The sequence below is a fragment of the Sander lucioperca genome, chromosome 7 (genome assembly GCF_008315115.2).
Source record: "Sander lucioperca isolate FBNREF2018 chromosome 7, SLUC_FBN_1.2, whole genome shotgun sequence".
Lineage (NCBI taxonomy): Eukaryota > Metazoa > Chordata > Actinopteri > Perciformes > Percidae > Sander > Sander lucioperca.
This window is the reverse complement of record NC_050179.1, coordinates 878,557-898,790: the sequence shown is the minus strand read 5'-3', so window position 1 is coordinate 898,790 and position 20,234 is coordinate 878,557. Positions and strand designations below refer to the sequence as shown.

The 20,234-nt window shown below is 40.6% G+C and overlaps 2 protein-coding genes across 4 annotated transcripts in view; one reads left to right on the top strand and one right to left on the bottom strand.

The window, feature by feature from the left end:
- Positions 1-12,711, top strand: part of LOC116038609 (protein arginine N-methyltransferase 8-B) — a 31,963-nt gene extending 19,252 nt beyond the window's left edge. For 2 of the 3 annotated variants that reach the window (XM_031283133.2, XM_036003237.1), the window contains exons 4-10: positions 538-601; positions 1,555-1,697; positions 3,770-3,857; positions 5,084-5,199; positions 8,461-8,611; positions 11,116-11,237; positions 12,305-12,711. In XM_031283133.2, the coding sequence (XP_031138993.1) occupies positions 538-601; positions 1,555-1,697; positions 3,770-3,857; positions 5,084-5,199; positions 8,461-8,611; positions 11,116-11,237; positions 12,305-12,388 (768 nt within the window). In that variant the 3' untranslated portion in view covers positions 12,389-12,711. Of the gene's footprint in view, positions 1-537; positions 602-1,554; positions 1,698-3,769; positions 3,858-5,083; positions 5,200-5,925; positions 6,269-8,460; positions 8,612-11,115; positions 11,238-12,304 lie in introns of those variants that run through there. The other variant, XM_036003236.1, reaches the window with a different exon arrangement.
- Positions 12,712-14,319: 1,608 nt separating this feature from the next.
- cracr2aa (calcium release activated channel regulator 2Aa) overlaps positions 14,320-20,234 on the bottom strand; it is a 30,323-nt gene continuing 24,408 nt past the window's right edge. Inside the window, exons 15-18 of the mRNA XM_031283130.2 lie at positions 18,613-18,727; positions 18,159-18,260; positions 17,043-17,119; positions 14,320-16,031 (exon numbers count right to left, since the gene is read on the bottom strand). Of these exons, the coding sequence (XP_031138990.1) occupies positions 15,944-16,031; positions 17,043-17,119; positions 18,159-18,260; positions 18,613-18,727 (382 nt within the window). The 3' untranslated portion in view covers positions 14,320-15,943. The remainder of the gene's footprint in view (positions 16,032-17,042; positions 17,120-18,158; positions 18,261-18,612; positions 18,728-20,234) is intronic.

Below are 20,234 nucleotides of genomic sequence, written 5' to 3'. Positions count from 1 at the left end.
TTAAAAAGCAATAATTGCATGAAAACATGTTGTTGACGAGTCTCGAAGCTCGAGTCTGAAGTCTTTTGGGTCGAGTCGCAAGTCAAGTCTGAAGTCAGCTGTTTGTGCGACTTAAGTGCGACTCGAGTCCGAGTCTCAGACTCGAGTCCCCATCTCTGATAGCATCACAGCCCTTCATCTATGGTTGTTTTAAAGCTTTAGTGCGTAACTTTTTGTTATTAATAAACGTCTGTTACATTCAAGCCATTGACAAATGAGTTGATACAAAGCTAAGTAAGACTATCAGCTCCACCAAACTCTCTCTGTATTTCTCAGTATGGCTATGTTCAGAAGACTGTGTCGTCCGGTGACGTTCCCGCGCAGAAACTCGAGTGAAGATAATTACCTCTTCTGAAGAGTCCATGTTTTTTTAATCCTCCTTGTCCTCCTTAGCTGCTTGCAACTGCATCGAGGAGGGTTGTCATTACTTAGAATTCCTCATGGGGGCAACAGAAACTACGCACTATAGCTTTAATGTTGTTATGTCTTTTCTGCCAGATTGAATGTTCCAGTATATCCGAGTATTCAGAGAGGATCATCAAAGCCAACCACCTCGACAGCGGTAAGACCTGCAGCTGTTCCCCCTGGCTCCATCCTGTTGACACTGCACTTCATCTGCAGTGAAGGGAGCAACAGACTAGCTTATAGGCATGACTGGCTGGCAGATACACATGAGGAGGAGGAGAAGAAGAGGGGTGGTGATAGGTATCACACCGTTGAGGATTTTGAATAATCGTTAATCTGTGAGGACAGTCTCGTTCTGATCCTGTGTTCATTTTTCCATACTGCACTGGACCAGCTTATTTGTATTCATCTGTACACACATGCTGCCAACTTATGAAACTTCAAAGCATATGTTTAAATCATAACACCTCTTTAACTTTGAAAATGTACTCCCAAGCTACTGTGCATCTATCAAATGATAGCTCCACAACCCACCCTGTCAGCCAACGTTCTCTCTATAAACCTATGCATATCAAGTATGCACAAGTATTTGAAAGGAGAGTTTACACTATGTTTGCTCTGAGTTTCAGAAGCAGGAAGCAATCACCAGTTAGACTAACAGGGTTCACATGTCATTCTGACAGACACTTTGTATCACCAGGGAAACTCTTTAATAACTTCTGGCCAAGGCAGAACAAACAAAGCTGAAGTCTGCTAATCCGGAGAGGGCAAAAATCCACTCCTTCATTGTAAACCCCAGCTGGGTTGATTTTCATAAGGACACCATGGCTGTCATGGTATCACATACTGTACAAACTTATTTCTGGTCTCACACACCAATTTATTTCTTGCACACAGTTAGAATACTGTCCTATATGTGTCACATGTTTATTTGATGTATCGATTTGAGACGTAACTTTGCTTTTCGATATGTCCTTAATACTCATTTATACACTTTTAGGCATTATCATTCCTACATTTTAGTGTTTAGGGGGTTTGTAAAGACACTTTTTTTCCACACCAAAATATGAAAAAATGATTATGACTTAAAAGAAATGTTGTGTGTTGCAGTGATCACCATCTTCAAAGGCAAGGTGGAAGAGGTGGAGCTTCCTGTTGACAAGGTTGACATCATCATAGCTGAGTGGATGGGCTACTGTCTCTTCTATGAATCCATGCTCAACACTGTCATCTTTGCCAGGGACAAGTGGCTGGTAGGGTGTGTGTGTGTGTGTGTGTGTGTGTGTGTGTGTGTGTGTGTGTGTATAGACATGATATGTAAGTTGATCCGGAACATCAGTAACAAATATCCTAGACAAAATAAACCAACACTGCAATAACCATGAAATAATGACTGAATCATGAATGTAATATTATTAGCAAATAATGTAATAGTCCTTACAACCCAATACTTGAGCAAAGTATTTAAAGATTTAGGCTGACATTTATATAACACAGATATCATCCTTTAAAACAGTTGCAACCCCTCATCGAAATGAATAATTTTTAAAGGCCCTAAAACGTAAATTATCCAAAACAACAAGATTTACATTTTGTGCAGCATGAGTATGTTTTCTGCTTTGCCTTCTTGTCAGTATGGATCCCATAACTCAAAAGCACTCAACTGTTTCTTATTATTAAGCTAGTTCTTATAATGGAGATAAGTACGTCTAAGTACAGTCTGAGGCGAGAATCTACCACGGAGCTGAAACAAGATTTAGCGATGAGCCGCCATTAATATTCTGCAGGGATGATGAGCTGATGAACAGAAGGTGTGTAAGCTGAGGGAGGTGATGAGCTGATTGCAGACAGGCGTGCAGGTAACTGGGTCCAGGTTGATGGCAGGACAGGAAGAGACTCTCTCTCACTCACACACACACACACACACACACACACACACACACACACACACACACACACACACACACACACACACACACAGGTGCGTTTCACTATCTTTGTGGGGACCCGTCATTGACATAATGCATTCCCTAGCCCCTTACCCTAACCTTAACTATCACAACTAAATGCCTAACCTTAACCCTTACCCTCACCCTAACCATAACCTAATTCTAACCCTAATCCTAAAACAAAGTCTTAACCCTCAAACAGCCCTTTAAAGTTGTGGGGTCCAGCATTTTGGCCCCACAAAGCTGTCCGGACCCCACAAGTATACTGTATTCCCGGTTTTTGGACCCCACAAATATAGTTAAACAAGAACACACACACACACACACACACACACACGCACGCACACACACACACACACACACACACACACACACACACACACACACACACGCACGTACGTACGTGACAAATCCATGACAAATCCATGACAATGGCCACATACACCAGGTTGGAAATACACTGTGATTTTTGACAGCGCTTTCAAGCCAGGGATCAGAGTTCGCTTCCCAAGGGGAAAAAAAAGACTTTCAATCAGGAAACACATTCTTTCCTCTGGAGTGTTTTAACCACTATCATTTTCCTAAACTAAACTAGTCGATTTGGTGCCTGAACTTAACTGTTGTCACCGCATGATGCTCACTTTTTGTTTGCTAAACTTAACTGTAATGTCAGCTGAAACAACCAGCAGGTCGCAGTGCTCTGTACCTGGCTCAAATTCCCCTTTTGTCAGCTATACTCAACTAGCAATGGCCGCTGATACGACCAACAGCTCTCGGAGCTCTGTAGCCGGCTACCAGTAACCTATTGTCGGCTAAACACGACTACAATGTAAAAAAGAGACTTCTGGGCAGAATTGAGCTTCCATTCCATCCATCTTGCAACCCCTCAAAATAAACTTGCAACAGATGGGGATCCCGACCTACTGCTTTAAAATATACAGCAATACTGTATATACTACTAAATAGCTATGACACCACAGATAAAACCATAGATATAAATTAACTTTATTGTTGATATCATATACTCAAAAATGCAATAATCATTACATAAACAGAAAAAACATGCCAGATTGGGGAATATATGTTATATGAATAGGAAGTCTAGAATGTTAGCAGGGATGTTACATTATTAACTACTACTCATATTATTGTTTATTGTCTTCTGCAATTGGAAAATAATTGTTATAGTCTGATAGTTATACATCATGAACAGCTCTGCTATTCCAGTCTGTGCACAGAGGGAACAATAACACCTCAATAATTCAAACTTGTAATTGGCTGAGGACTGAAATTTCACCGCTGCTGTAATGTAGACCTTTTTACAATGTTACCAGGATTAATTGCAGAGTTATTTCCTTGCCTGATTTGTCAAACAGAAACCCGGTGGATTAATGTTTCCTGACCGTGCCTCTCTGTATGTGGTGGCCATAGAGGACAGGCAATACAAAGACTTCAAAATACATTGTAAGTTCACTGTGAGAGTGTATATGTGGGGCTGGATGTGTGTTTTACCTGAACCTGGACTGTGAAATGACACATACTTGTACTGTACCCACTGCCTAGTTCTTGGGTGGCTGTAACCAGGATTATGTCTTCACATTTTAAGTGAACCATGGATGTTACACCGTCCACACCTCTGCATTGTACTCACACGAGTCACGGGTCTTTCCAGCTTTTTTTTTTGAAAAGCTTTTCCTCAGGCATAACACTGGGGGTGGAAATTGATATTATAAGTCAACAAGCCTCTCCATCTCTGTATCATCCCACTCTAAACCTGCTGGGAGGACTGTGGGCGATGTTTTGCTGCTGGACACAATGCATCAGAGACAGTGTTAAGCTAGTGCACAACCTAGATGAGCAATAGCAAATAGACCTCCTACCCACATTTCCCCATACATCTGGGAAATAATACAACCACACTGCACCAAAAGTCATATAATTGGCCCACTGCACTGCAAAGCTTTCCAATGATGTCTGGATACCATTATTCTGTATTTGTGAAGTTTACACATATCCAGACTGAGACGAGTATTGATACAAGTGCACATATTAACCACAAACTTATTTTTCTCTGGGCTAGATGACCTTTTAAAGTGGCCTTCTGAAGTACTCCGGTATTCTAAGAGCATCCTGTGGTCATTAGTGCTACTCTGGGCTGCACAAGTTAAGTGCAGCCAAGAGTTAAGTGGGCAACAACAAATGCAAATACAGTGCATTACACTTCCTGCAGGGTTTGTGACCTGTTCATTATCACCAGCTCTCCGACACACTCAAGTGGTTCTTGCCTTTTGGGCCGTGATAGAAATGTTTCCTCACACACTATCTTAAGGAGCTTAATGAATAATGTATGGCATGATTTAGCCAAAGCTGCAAGGATTTTCTAGGCAAGAGTGGAGGCTGCGTTCAAGGAGGCTCATGTTTATAAATCATCACCGTCAAAAGAAAAAATGATTCTAAACTGACAGGAGGTCTAACTCTGGGGCCGTAAATCAAAGTATTCTGGGATGCTCTGGGAGTAAGACCTATTGTTTTACAGCAGGAGCCCAACTGTTTGTATCTCCTGTGGCTTCTCCCAGCCCAGAAAGCTGAATAAACTGAATCAAAACTTGGAAAGAAGAAAACTATGTCATGTGTTTGCAGTTTACAAAGATTCACTAAAAAAACATGCTGGCTGATGCTGTATTTGCCAGGGTGGGAGAACGTGTATGGCTTCGACATGACCTGTATCCGTAATGTTGCCATGAAAGAACCGCTGGTGGACGTAGTGGACCCTAAACAGGTGGTGACCAACTCCTGCCTCATCAAGGTTAGTCAAATATTGACAATATTCTTTGCTGATGGCAGATGATCAATTCATGCCTGAATAAATCTCTGCTGTTGACTCAATGCAGTGCAGATGAGAGTTTACATTGGTGTATATAGCAAACCTGTCAACAATGGGATTTGAAAATAAGGGACATTTTCCATCCTCCTGCCCCGGGCCGTCCCATCAGCCCTACCACTGTTCCGGCTTATATTAGATAAAGCGTGACTTTGACCGATGTTGCTTTTCATTAAGTACAGATGAGCCATCACCCATTTGGTGAGAAACTTGCACAAACATTTAGCCTTCTGAGAACGGCTACTAAATGGACCTTGTTGGGGAGATTGTTTTCTCAACATTTACATGACAAATTTTTACCGTTACCACCATTTTGTAAAGCTGGATCACATTTGCTAGCTGAAAAAAAAAACTGTACCAGAAGTAAATGAGCTGACCATACAGTATGTAATAAGGATTGATTATGCTGAACAATATCAATAAATTCACAGTTGACTCATAGAGAATGCTAAGTAAGATGGCTATTATAAACTATAATGCAGAGATGCCAGCATGATTACAGTGGTAAAACACACACATACATTTACAGTACTATAACTACTCAGAGATATTGATTGATTGGTAAACATATTGTACTGTACTGTGGCTGCTATGGGTATGACCTCGATGTGCAGCTGATGCCCTGTCTGTGCGTCTCACTGTGTGGATTAGAATGATCAGGCTGCTGTGCCATGCATGTCAATAGCAGCCCGTATCGTCCACCTGATTGTGCTCCTTGTCACAGTGACCTTCTTATCGTCGCCATTGATTGGACGGCTCTCCCCTGTCTCACCTCTGTCCTGGTAACAATTCCTGTGTGATCAATCATACCTTGACTTCAGTGTTGCTTATGTTGCTGATTGTCGATTTGTTGTCATTGTTGATTTGAAGAAGGCCTGAGGGGCCGAAACGTCGTCAGAATAAATAGAGATATGCACTGGAGCCAGACTGTGCGACATTTTTCTTCTAATTTTCAAGTCTACCTCCAGTGATCAGCACCTCACTACAACCCTTGCTGTGCGCTACCTGTTTTCAATATTATGTGCTGATTGTCAAGCACCCAGCTTTTATTTTCTTTGATATCACATAGCCTTTCATTTATAATGCAGTGAGATATTACATAAAACCAGCAACGAGATCAGTCATGAGAGTTTAATAGAAATCTATGAAGCTGATGCTGCTTGGGATCTTGTATACAAAATAAATAAATTAAATAGAAGCCTTAAAACAGTGATTCCCTACTGACAAGCTTAATTGTTTTCAAATGGATTACTGACCGACCTCATTAAAGTTGTATAGCCACGGAGTTGTACACATAGGACCTCGTGTTATTAAACTGCTGCTTGAAACTTTGGTAGCAAGACTGGTAGTGAGGATCATAACCAAGTATAATCCTGCAGAAAATAATTAATTTACATTAGCAACCTGCATGATAGGGCTCTTAAATGTTTTATTTTGCCTTCAGAGTAATTGCAAGGGTGTAAACATTGCAGTGCATTCTATATTACTTAAACATTGAAATGTGACTTTGAGAAGTTTATACTGCATGACCAGAGTAAATATCTGGTAAATGTGTTTATGGGGGTGATCATTTTCTAAAGACAGCAGGGGGGGAATCTGACATTAATACAGCATTGTTTCGATTGGCAGCAAACATAAGGCTCATTCCTCTAACAAATGTGGCATCTGGCACCAAAGTCAGTGAATAACTAATATCATCGATGGTACATGAAACAAGATTATCACACCTCTGCCTACATTTTTACCCTGCTGGGTACTATGGGTTTTCATATGAGCTGCACCCCCCTCTGATCAAAGCTAACGTGATATGTTGGTGCAGTGCCATTCACCTGACAGTAAACCAGGATCTGGAAACAAGATGTTCTTCTCAGAACATGGCCTCGTGGGATGATGGGTTATCAGATACCCTGTTAAACTGACTTGAACCAAAGTACATTTACAGATTTAGGGTTTCTAGCACCATGCATGAATAACATCTGGAGCCTGACCATAGTTAGAGCTCCAGATTACCTATCTTTGTCCTACCTACACAAGGGTTACTGGCTTAATTATTGATGGATTTTATATTAGCACAGTCCCACTGGAGTCTGGTGACCCTATATCTGTCTGCAGGTAGAAGCGGTGCTGTATTTCTTTGTGTTTTTTTTTTTGTTGGTTTCCTTAATGTATTGCGTGATGTGACATAGAATCTTTCTGGATTTGTTTCTAATGCATTTTTAAATTGTTGTAAGATTGCAGGATCACTAGTTGTTGGTTTAAAGCTGATTGAGGTCAGAACTACAGAGTAAAGGAATAGCCAAGAGTTAAATGAGAAGAACGATTGCACTCACACGTCTGTAACATAGGCTGTGTATAAAGATGGACGACGCGTCTCCACTAGCCTACCTCCCACTGTTCAAAAGTGAAGTGAAGCTCTGCTAGCACTATTTTGCTCTGTAAACACTGGTCTGTACCATTGACTGGTCTGTACCCTAAAAATCAAGCTAACGCCAGCAGCCGGTTAGCTTAGTTTAGACTGGAAGCAGTGGAAAACAGCTAGCTTGGCTCTGTCTAATAATTCCTACGCAACCGGTAGGAATCGGACTGGATTAGAACGCAAATTTTGGTTCCTCATTTCGGTTCCGCTTAATGTGTCAACTGAAATATTTTCCCTCTGTCGCTCTGAAATGGACGTAAAAATATCACACTTTCTCTGTAGTCTACCGTTAGCTAGCTACCATAAATGTAGGTTACTTTTAAAATGCCATATTTAACCTCTGGGCTACCACCAAAACGGACGTAAAAGCATACTAACCATTCACTTTTCAGTTTTTCAAGAATCGGTTTAGGAATCGGAATAATTTTAAAAGTACTGGTTCGGCATCTGGATCCAAACGATAACCAACCCTACAGCTAACTAATTAATAATGAATATCTAGTTTGTCTAATCTACAACATTATTGTTAAATTTTTGTTGTTGTTAAGCCAGCTAGCTTTTTCCCCATTTTCAGTCTTTGTGTTAAGCTAACCAGCTGCTGGCTTCATATTTAACAGAGTGCTATCTTCTCAACTAACTCTACACATACTCCCCAAAATATCGAAATAATCCTTTTAAAAGAGAACAAGATGTGAATAGGGAGATCGTTGTCATAGTTTTGTTTATGTGCTCCGGATATTTCAGAAGAGCCCATCTCTTTACTCCCACAGGAGGTGGACATCTACACAGTGAAGACTGAGGACCTCTCATTTACCTCAGCGTTCTGCCTGCAGATCCAAAGGAACGACTACATCCATGCACTGGTCACTTACTTCAACATTGAGTTCACCAAGTGTCACAAGAAGACTGGTTTCTCTACCGGTAAGATGCCTAACACATGGTCTCATACAGCGATCTGTGTGTACAGTGTAAGTATGAGCTACAATATTATGTATTACAGTGCCAGGCTAGCTGTTTCCCCCTGCTTTCAGCAAGCTAAGCTAACCGAGTCGTGGCAGTAGATTAATATTTAACGTACAGATGAGAGTGAGTGGTATCAATCTTTTCATCTCACTCTAGTTTAAAAAGTGTATTTGACTATCCAGTACTGGAAATAAACAAACAATGATAGTTAAATATTCACAAACTTTAACTTTACATTTAGCTAAATCAACTTATATTTGTTGGCAAATGTCCTTGCCATAGGGAACCTAGACCATAGACATGAGGTTGTGAGTTGTGGTGTGGTTCATGCTGGTAGCAAGCACTTCACACACTACTGCAAGGGAGGAAAAATGAGAGAACAAGGGAGGATATGGCTGGATTTGTTTCATATGAACTGGAACCAAATTTCACTTCATTGAGCAGACAGAAAACATCCACAGGCAAACATTTTATGTGGAACCAAATGTTCCAAGGAGCCTGAAATCATGACCATCAGGTGGACAGCTTCACTTGGCACTTGCAGTATTAATGTAGTGAAATCAAATGGAAGTAACAGGCATACAACACCCTCGGTTAAACAGTGGCCCTCTACTAATACATGAAAAGAGCATTCTTTTCTAATGTGGTCTGTGTTAAGACTTTAAAGGCATCTATCACAATAGTAAACGTTATTGTCACTTTACATTAGAGCAGCTCAGATCAGGCTGATTGTCATGATCAAAACAGTCCTGGATTGGAGTAAGCAGATGATGTTGTGCCAAAATCTGTGTGTGACTGACCTCTGGTGGTAGTGGTAAATATTGTTCATTAAAATGGGATGTAGAGCAGACCGTATCAGTGTAAAGGTTGGTTTGGACAATAGATCTGTCCTCCCCCTGGTACTGACAATCTTGTATATATCAAATGATGGCATCACCAGGACTTTGTAACTTTTCCATAAAGAGAACTATATATCAAATAATTTCCTCCTCTGCCCTACCCACTTCCCCTCTATTGATTTTCTGTAAGTTTGTCTGTCAAGCAAGTTTTTCAATGTCAGACCCGAAGACTCTTCACCTGCCAAAACTTTAAGATACTGTACAGATCAAAACGTACACACAGTGAGAGAGCCAAAGCGTGCAACTGATTCCCCATGTGACAGGCACACATATACTCACAGCCAAGGAGGAAAAAACGGCAAACGGGTCAAAGATTGCAATTCATGCTAGTCAATTAAAATGCTATCTCATCTACTAAATTAGCATAAGAAACACAGCTAGCTTGTCAGTGTCTTTATTGAATTCTGCCCACAGAAAACGGAGAGCCCAGCCTGTGCAGCAGCCATGATGACTGGCAAGCCCTTTCATCTATGGACTCACAAAGAGCTCGCCCTTAAAGGCAGAGCTACCTGCCCAGCTGGCAGATATTCGATTTAAGGGCTACTGACCTTTTGAGTCTCTGTGATGGTCAGGGCACTGGGGATGCTCTCACCTATTTTAGGGTTGGAGTGTCAGATTGTACCTGTCTGACACACACACACACACACACACACACACACACAAAAAAAACATATACACACAGATGAGTGCACATAAGGTGGCACAATAAATACAAAGTGATGAAAGAAGATAGTCATGTGCAACAGTGGAGAGGTCAAGAATGCTGTCATGCATTTCCCGCCTTTCACTTCAGCGCTGTTATCTTGAATTCAAGTTGAGCTACCTGCTCTCTTTGCACCATTGCTTCACAACTAGAAGGACACAGACTCGGTTCCATGTCTCTGCTCTTCCCTTTGTACAGTTTGTGTTTATTCTCATGCCTGACATTCACGTCAGGTAGAGAGAAGACTGTGTTACTGCCTCTGGTAGCCCCATGATGGACTGACAACCTGTCCAGGCTGTCTCTCTGCCTTCTGCCCAGTGATTGCTGGCATATAGACATCAGATCCTTGGTGATACTGAAGAGGGTTAACTGGGTAGACAATTGAAAGAATGCATCATTGGCAAGAGAATGACTGAGAGAGAATATTTATTGCTGTCTTGTATCTCAGACGTTTGGTCGGTGTTGTGTTGCCAAAGTTTAAAACTTTGTTGATACAACTTTCTTATCAGGAACGCTTTAAGGATTCAATTGTAACTGATGGCTTTCTTGGTGATTAATAAATAATGTACCAATGCTTTACAAATCAGTTATAAGTGATTAATACGAAAACTTTTGGGTTGCCATATTGTGGATACATCCCATTAGGTAATGCTCAAAGGGTTTTTTCACAACCTGTCAACCAGTAAATCTATAAAGCATCAATAAATGATTTATTAGCCATTACTAAAGTCATTAGTCACAACTTCGAAATCCTTTATAAGGTCCTGCTTCGTTATAAGATTGAAATGGCTGATGTACATTTTTGAAATGTGTGTCTGTGTGTGTGTGTGTGTGTGTGTGTGTGTGTGTGTGTGTCCCAGCACCAGATGCTCAATACACCCACTGGAAGCAGACAGTGTTTTACCTGGAGGACTATTTGACGGTGCGGAGAGGAGAGGAGATCGTCGGCAGCATTGACATGAAGCCTAATGAGAAAAACATTGTGAGTATTGTACCGTCTGCTGTCCGTATTGTGTAGTATGTGGAATAATAACACCAATGATATCTGCCATGAAGTGATGTATTACATGTGAAGTCATGTTTAGTGGCAATGTATTGTGTGTATACAGTATATCAGGGGACGATGCACAGACTGTAAGTGAAGCCAAAAGATATCTATCCTCTATGTTAGTGGATAGGACACCTACACGTCAAATACATTTTCCCAAACATGGTTTCTGTCATTTTAGGTAGTTGTTATCGCGCTGATGCTTGTTCAAGGGTTAATTTTTCTGCTATGTTTTTTTTTTTTTTTGTGTGCTATAAAAACGGAGTAAAACTTCATGATTGACAGCTTGGATTGACTTGTGATTGGTCAGGCGGTTGTATGGGCGGGACTTTGATGTAGCTCCACAGCCAGATCACTACTGTGCAGACTCTGGCTCCAAAATTACAAGATGGCAGCGCCCATATCCGGGATATTTTGGCTTCACTTTTGTAAAGTGAGATGAAGTGGAGACTTGTTGTCCGTCAGTCTGTAGAATATATAAGAAAATATAGAATGTAAGAAAATGTATAATACAAATATAATATATAACAGTGTTTCACAGTATTATTTGAGACCCTATCTTTTATATATATATACATATATATATATATATATATATATATATCCTAGCTAATATCCTAGCTAAGAAAAGATTAATTTCCTGTGCTGCTTGCCCTCAACAGATTGTTTTCTCCTCAGTGTTGGATAGCGGTCAAGCAATCAGCACCACTGCAGTGACTTCCAGCCAAATAACAACAGAGTCTATTGTTGACCCTGTCCGTGTCCTCTCCTCCCCCTCTGGGATGGATAATAGGGGCTCGCTTCTTCCTGTTGTCTCACACAAACAGTCTGGGCTTACTTAACACCATATCCTGCTGTCAAGTCAAAATGGAAAATCTGACTGTACTCCATTACTCCATGCTTTTTTTTTTCTTCAGTTTCTGCTACGTACGGATTTGCTTAATCACTACCTCCCCTCTCTCTGACAACCATCTTTCTTTTCTCCCTCTCTTGACCTGCAGCGAGACTTGGACTTTACCTTCGAGCTGGATTTCAAAGGACAGCTGTGTGAAGCGGCCATATCCCACGACTACAAGATGCGTTAAGTTGGACTGGGGGACGGTGGTGCCCCACTGAGTACAAGCCCTGAACACCAGAGGGAGACAGAGACACTCCCATTGAGACAGACACATTGTGTGATGTCAGAGGGCCGTAGAATAAGAGAAAAGACAGGGCCAAAGACCAAGCAGATGTGGCCCATTGGCAATGTCACTATTGTCACTACAGTGTTTGTTGAAGGCAGGAAGTTAGTCGTGTTGAATGTTAAACAAATCTGAATGTAACACCAACAAAAAGAGGTCCAGAATATTTCCTAGTCTTGATGAATGTTATTATTGATGTGCGTATATATGTGAGATGGAGTGATGTACCTGTGTGTTTTGTTCAGTATTTGTTTTCCACAGTAACCCGGACCTTATGGAGGGATAGTTGCCATTTTTAAATTACAGTAGAGCTAATGTAATCAATTACTGTATTGTCCGCATTGCTTTTAGGAGACAATACATTTAAGGTGTAACTCTTATGTCATATTATGTACTGTAGGGAATGATTATCAAAGACACACTTTCATTTATAGTAAGCAGTGCCACTTGATCAAATGTCAATTTAGCCATGTTGGAAAACTAACAGTAATGGAACGCCACAGCCAAGGACAAACCGGCGCATATGTGTAATGTGAAAGGTAACAGGTGTTTGCATAGTCAGTGTATTAGTAGCTTTCTGTGGGTGTGTAATAGAGGGTGTCACACTGTTGCACAGCTTGGTCTCCAGATGTGCTCCGTGTTGTCACTTTGAGCTTAACATAACCTTCCCCATCCTAAATGCCTCGACCAAGTGCCCAAGTGTTCCTAGTTCTTTTCCGAACTGCTGCGTTTAGCTTTTTTTCTGTAGTTTCATGTATAGACGCTAGCCACTCTCCTTGTATTAGTTTATTGATATTAGATTTGACTTAAATCACAGGCTCAAGGCATGAAGCTTCTTTAGCCTTCATCTAGGCACAATACATGTCAAGCAATCCAACCCCACATAGTCCTAGCAACTAGCTCTGATCTCAGAAATCAAAGCAAAATTTGCATTACCCCTGGCTGTACCAGTATCTTGGTTTAACCCTTGTGTTGTCCTCGGGTCAAATTAGACCCGTTTTCGAAGTTTTTTATATCAGAAATATGGGTTTCTTACAACCAAATTGCCCCAAAATAACTTGGATGTGTGCATGTACGTTGTATGCAACCCATACAACAAGCTTCCCAGGTAAAATTTTGGTTGTTTTATTCAATTTCATAGCATTTGAAAAACATTTTTTTTTTTTTTTTTTTTTTAAATGGTTTTAAAACAATATGCTGACTAAATGTTGACTTAACCAGTCTGTGATTCACTCAACATCCTCTGACCTTAACTATTAGTCAGAATAATTCATGTCGGTGTTTTCAAACTTATACAATAAAGTCGTTTAAATTAGGTTTATTGACCATGAATAAAAAAAAAAATTAAAAAGGAGGTACAAAAACGTTTAAAAAAAAAGCACCAAAAACGTCGGAAAAAGCACCGCAGAAAAATTTTACTCTCCCTCTTACTGACGTCATTGCCTATAGGTACTCACTGAGGGGGGTTTCTTCACTCAAGACGTGGATCTGGGCACAGATTACTTCACATTAATATTCCTAGTATAAGCCTCAAATTACTGCAACTCTCAACTAAGGAAAACAATATAAAGCACAATAGGTTTTAAACCATTTAGCAACATTTTCCTTTCCTGACATCTTCTATGTTGTGCAGACACCATAATGGGCTGTATTCAAAATAGGAGCACTTGGCAGCAATGGAAAAACTGAATTTATAAAGCATGCAACAAATGCTTATAACAATCGACAAAAATAGTGCAGTATCAAACGGAGTGCTGCGGTGTCAGAGCACACGGCTTCTTTTATTTTACAGTGTGCTGGCCGGTACAAATAATCAATACAATGTTACACAATCAATTATACTTTTTTACTCTAGAATGATACTTCCTGTATATTCAAAAAGCACCGTTGGACTCTGTCCAGTTACACCTTTACGGAAAATGTATTCTGAAAGTTGGCTGCTCAAAACCCCAAACTAGTTCTCCATATAGTTTATAAGTCATACAAATTCTAATAAGTTGCCATGTTAGTTCCCCAACATATTGAATGTTGTTTCACATATTGTCATGTCAACTTAAAAACTGAATAAACAGCAATGTCCAAACTCATCCACTGGGTGGTGCTTTATAACTTATTTGAATTTAATTGTATAAGAAAGAAGTCCTTTACAAATGATATAAACATTAACAAATCTTTATTTATTTTATGTATTTACATGTTTGTGTACATGTAGATTAAAGTGATGTGCAAGACACTGGCAGTAGTGGAGCACTATTAGTGACCATAGTGCAATATCAAACAGTAAAATCTTAACTTTTCACCAAAACCTTTCAAATTTAAACCTTGCTGTAATGTACAGATTACATATAGTGACAACATTTTCATAAAATACTTGGCAACGAGGCAGATTAAGGTTATATGAAATTAAAAATGTCTGCACTAAACTTCATTCGGTCTGGCGGGGGGGTTCGCTCAGGTATCCTAACAACCTTCAGTACTGTTACAACAAAAACAACAGAATTACAAATCAAAATTAATGTACAGATGACAAAATAACACGCACGCCTGTAATAAATACATTTAAATATGACAGCCCTGCAACAAACACATTTTAAGCTTAGAATTTTAACTATGTGATCATTTTTGTTTATTCAGCGGACAAACACAGAAGCATGTGACTTCTGTACTGTGCTGCATGGCGGTACTTTTGCTTTTACTTCATCCACCAGGTGAAGACACCGGTGCAACATACTGCAATCAATGCCACATAACTAATCTAACAGTTCAATCATAACATCCCAGTCTCAACACCAACTGAACACCAAAAGCTTCACTAAAGTAGTGTTTACTGCAAGGTTGTTAGATAATGTATTTAATTGTTAATTGATTATTTTTATAATTATTAATATTATATTAATATTTATAATTGTGTCCATGTCATGTATGTGTACCAAAGGTGAAGAAGCAGAACAACTACAAAAATACTCATAACACTGAATGAATGTATTAATACATAGAGTTAAAGCGCACATGTGACAGATAAAGGGTATTTGGAAGTTAAATAAATATTTAAGGAGTCACAGTCAATACTTTGAGGAACATCGTACATTTAAAAAATGAAAATAGTTTGACTCAGAAGGGACTTAACTTTGCATTTGTTCAGTTGTAGCTATTTTTCTTCAAACTTTTCTTTTCTTTTCTTTGTATTATTATTATTATTTTTTTACTATATCTCCATAAAATTGCAATTTGAGGTTATTTTCAACGTAGAGTAGACAGTTTATAATAGAACATACATACAGTCCGTCCATCCAGGTGTTGGGTTTACCCAGAGAGACACAAAGTGGAAGAGTGTGTGAGAAACAGTTGTGCTGACTGAAGAATAATGTGTCCTTAGTGGCACATGTGGTCACACTATCACACTGTGTTATCTTAGTGAAGGGTAGTGCTACTGTGTATGTGTGAGCTGTGTAACAACTGTTAGCAGCAGGATCTCTTCTTCTCCGAGGGGCTGCTAAACAGCTGCACCGTCTTCTCCTTCTCTCTGTCCTCCCGCTCTTTCAGAATTCTAAGGGACGTAATGAGACACGAACAAATGAACCAGTTCTGGTTCAGTCAGGAACAAACTAGTCACAGATTTAACCATTTACTGCAACAAATGGAAATCCAGTTATGCTTGGCGCTGATGGCTCCGCTCTTGATAATGCTCCCTGGACCAGCCAAGCAGCATGCTAAGCTGAAACAGGGAGCACCATTTTATTTCATGCTGGGGGATTAGTTTCACTGCGTATTTGTCGTGTTGATGTGTATTAAATGCTGTTTTGCTGTATTGTCACAGCATGGAGCGATCCCTGAGAGTAGAACCATAATGTCAAGCAGTAATAGAGATTAAGTGAAACCCATTGCAGCACATGTTTGTAAATTAAACATCTCTATGATATGCCTTATTTCAGTATAGTAATTATCCCATTTTGAAACTGTTCAAGCAGACAGTTGATACATATTTAGTCTTAGGCTGCTTTTACATTTAAGCTGTTTTATCCGGACCGTTCCGCCGGATAGTTGGGTTTGTTTGGGGTGCTGTGAAAGCTCGTTCAGACTCTGGTGCCGACCAAACAACCGAACTCTGGGCCGCTTAAAAACGGGGGTCTCTGTTCACTTCCAAGCCGCTGGTCGTCTGTGTGACAACACATTATCATCTCCTTTACTCGCCGTATGGTCAGCTGCTCACATTATTCACCTTCATTTAAAATATTAGAAACATTAATGCAAAACCAGAAACCCCAAGACGTTATAATTTTGGTGTTGCTCCATTATTTCGGAAACCAGGACGTGTCGGCGAGTTTCACTCTGGATATCCTGTCCGATAAACAAGCGACCGTTTCGACCGTGTGACATTTGTTTACAATATTTTGTGCGTTTGACAAAGTGCAGCGTGAACATTAACCGAACCAAATGAAAAATGCTACGATGTTGTAACTTTACTCCTGAGTCTACCGGACTATAGGTGTGAAAAGCGACGTTACTTTTGTTTTCCTGTTGCATAAACTCACACACTCAGGCCTTTACTTCTGCTCACCTGGCTAAATGAATCATGGACTCCAGCATATTGTGTCCGGAGCGTGCACTGCACTCGTAGAAAATCATTTGGCAGTCCTGAAAAAGAGGCAGACATGTTTCAACTTTTGATCAGGGTTAAAGTCAAATCTGTACTAACAGCTGCAAAAGCACAACAACAACAAAACTTTTTCCTCATGTAACAACATTAGCTCACATGGTCCTTTCCAGTCACCGTAGAAACTATATTACACAGCAGAGACTAGAGCAGTGTTTCTCAACGGGGGTGGTACAGCCCCCTGGGGGCGTTCAGAGGATGATGAGTAGGGGGGGGGGTACCTGGGAGCAATGTTGTGGAAAGGGGGGCATTGAGGTGCCTTTGGGGGGCATTTCTTTTAAGGCGAGTTTACACCAAAAGTTCACAACAATACGAGTTTACACTTTATACTACTTGCAAAAATCAGTGGTCTGCAACATTAAAACCTGCCAGTTTACGCCACTGCGACTGGACACTTTAGTGTTTGTTTAGGCTTTGTGTGGTGCAGCTCCGTGCTGCCTTCATGGGAACGGGACGTCAAAGTATCATCTTATATAAACTCCGTGCTGCAGCGTTATGAATCGGTCTTGACGTTAACTTTGTAGTCTATATTAAACGTTTTTTATCTTTAAAGTCTGTGAACATAGCTGTCGAACATTTTTCATTCAATTATGATATTTTTAAGATTTTTGATAACAATAGTAACAACAATAATAGGACTAATAATAATAATAATTATCATAACAATAATAGGACCTAATCATTAATATTCAGGGCTATTAGCCTACATCTTATTTGATATGGGGCGGTAAGGGACCTGGATAATAGATAGGGGGGCGCTGGTCCCAAAAAGGTTGAGAACCACTGGACTAGAGGAATTAAAAAAAACTAAGAAGAGAAAGATGATAAACAAAAAACAACCTTAACCTAATCATCGTCGCTTCTACATAAAACTCTGCTATTCAATAATTAGTTTCTTTCTTTTATAAAAAACAAACAAACACCACTTTACCGTTAGGAACCTTAAGCTTGCTTATTTATTTATTTATTTATTTATTTAATTTATATATATATAAAAATAAAAAAAACAGACAAACAGACCTTGGCTAGTCTTTCGCCCACTTCTTTCTGAACTTGTCTCTCAATCTCCTTGTCCGTTTTGTTGCCCAAGAGCATGATGGGGATGTCCTCGCCGGCTCCCTCCTGTCAAAGAAGGAAAATCAAATCACACCGACTCAAAGACACCGATCTTCAAAGAGTCCTTTGCAGTTAAAAGACCACCGGCTTCCTGGTTGCTACTGGCTCCCCAGTGGGAAACCCGCCAGTGGTGTATAGAAGCATCGCTGTAAACAAATTCACCAACTGATTTTTATTTGTCCTATATCTTCTACATCATTATACTGCGAAGTATGTATTCAACATTTACCAAACTGCTGTAGGGAATCAAAATAGAGCATCACCCAAAACATAGTAAAATGAGTAAAACCCAAACATTTGTTCTGTGGTATTTTCTGTGAAGGATGTGTGCGGCGCAGGGTGACTGTTACTGTCTCACCTTTACACTTGTCAGCCACTGTCTGACAGCAACGAAGCTCTGCTCGGCTGTGATGTCATATATCACAGCCACGCCGTCAGCCTTGCGAAAGAATTGCTTGGTAATGCTCCGATATCTGCAGGAGGAGAAGGGGAAGTAGACGAAAAGAGAAAGTGTGTGTTTTCACTGGTACCTCAAAAACCCCTTGCTAAACCTGCATTTTTACAAGTTGCTAAAAAGACAGGAATATTTTTATTTCAAATGAGAACTTGCTGAGGGGCATTACGTTCAAACATGTATTTCAACTTGTACAAGGAAACTATTGATTCAATGGAACTAAAGAAAGCAGTGGTACACAGTAACGCTCGATGGCGTTTTAAGCCCCCAACGTCTCCTTCCAGGCAGCGCTGCGACTGTTGACTTCAAGGCACCTGTAACCCTAACCCAAGATTAATAACTGTATTGTTGTAATATTTCCAAATTTACGTCTTTTATAGCATGCTTCACAGATTTTATTATCCTTTCCTTTTGGGGGTTAATTTCTATCTGCAGAGGGGGGGGTCCTGCCTAATATGTTAATGTTTTAATGTTTTTTTTTAATAAATATTTTAAAGATGCCTTGGTTGTCCTTTATAACTTTTATTCTGCCTTATCTATATTTTAATAATTTGACTTTACTTGCATTGCTTTTTGCGGATGATGTGGTCCTGATGGCATCATCGGCCTGTGACCTTCAGCACTCACTGGATCGGTTCGCAGCCGAGTGTGAAGCGGCTGGGATGAGGATCAGCACCTCTAAATCTGAGGCCATGGTTCTCAGCAGGAAACCGATGGAGTGCCTTCTCCAGGTAGGGAATGAGTCCTTACCCCAAGTGAAGGAGTTCAAATACCTTGGGGTCTTGTTCGCGAGTGGGGGGACAATGGAGCGGGAGATTGGTCGGAGAATCGGCGCAGCGGGTACGGTATTACATTCAATTTATCGCACCGTTGTGACGAACGAACCGGAAGGCAAAGCTCTCGATCTACCGGTCAGTTTTCGTTCCTACTCTCACCTATGGTCATGAAGGCTGGGTCATGACCAAAAGAACGAGATCCAGGGTACAAGCGGCCGAAATGGGTTTCCTCAGGAGGGTGGCTGGCGTCTCCCTTAGAGATAGGGTAAGAAGCTCAGTCATCCGTGAGGAGCTCGGAGTAGAGCCGCTGCTCCTTCGCGTCGAAAGGAGCCAGTTGAGGTGGTTCGGGCATCTGGTAAGGATGCCCCCTGGGCGCCTCCCTAGGGAGGTGTTCCAGGCACGTCCAGCTGGGAGGAGGCCTCGGGGAAGACCCAGGACTAGGTGGAGGAATTATATCTCCAACCTGGCCTGGGAACGCCTCGGGATCCCCCAGTCGGAGCTGGTTAATGTGGCTCGGGAAAGGGAAGTTTGGGGTCCCCAGCTGGAGCTGCTGCCTCTGCAACCCGACACCGGATAAGCGGACGAAGATGGATGGATGGATGGATGAATTACTTGCCTCAAGATTTTAACACAATTTATTTATTTATTTATTTCAATTATTTATTTTGTAATGTCTCTAGGAGAGAGTGTGGAGGTGACCTTTTATTTAAAATTTTAATCTTCCGCTGTCCGTCCTGTCCAGTGGTTCTT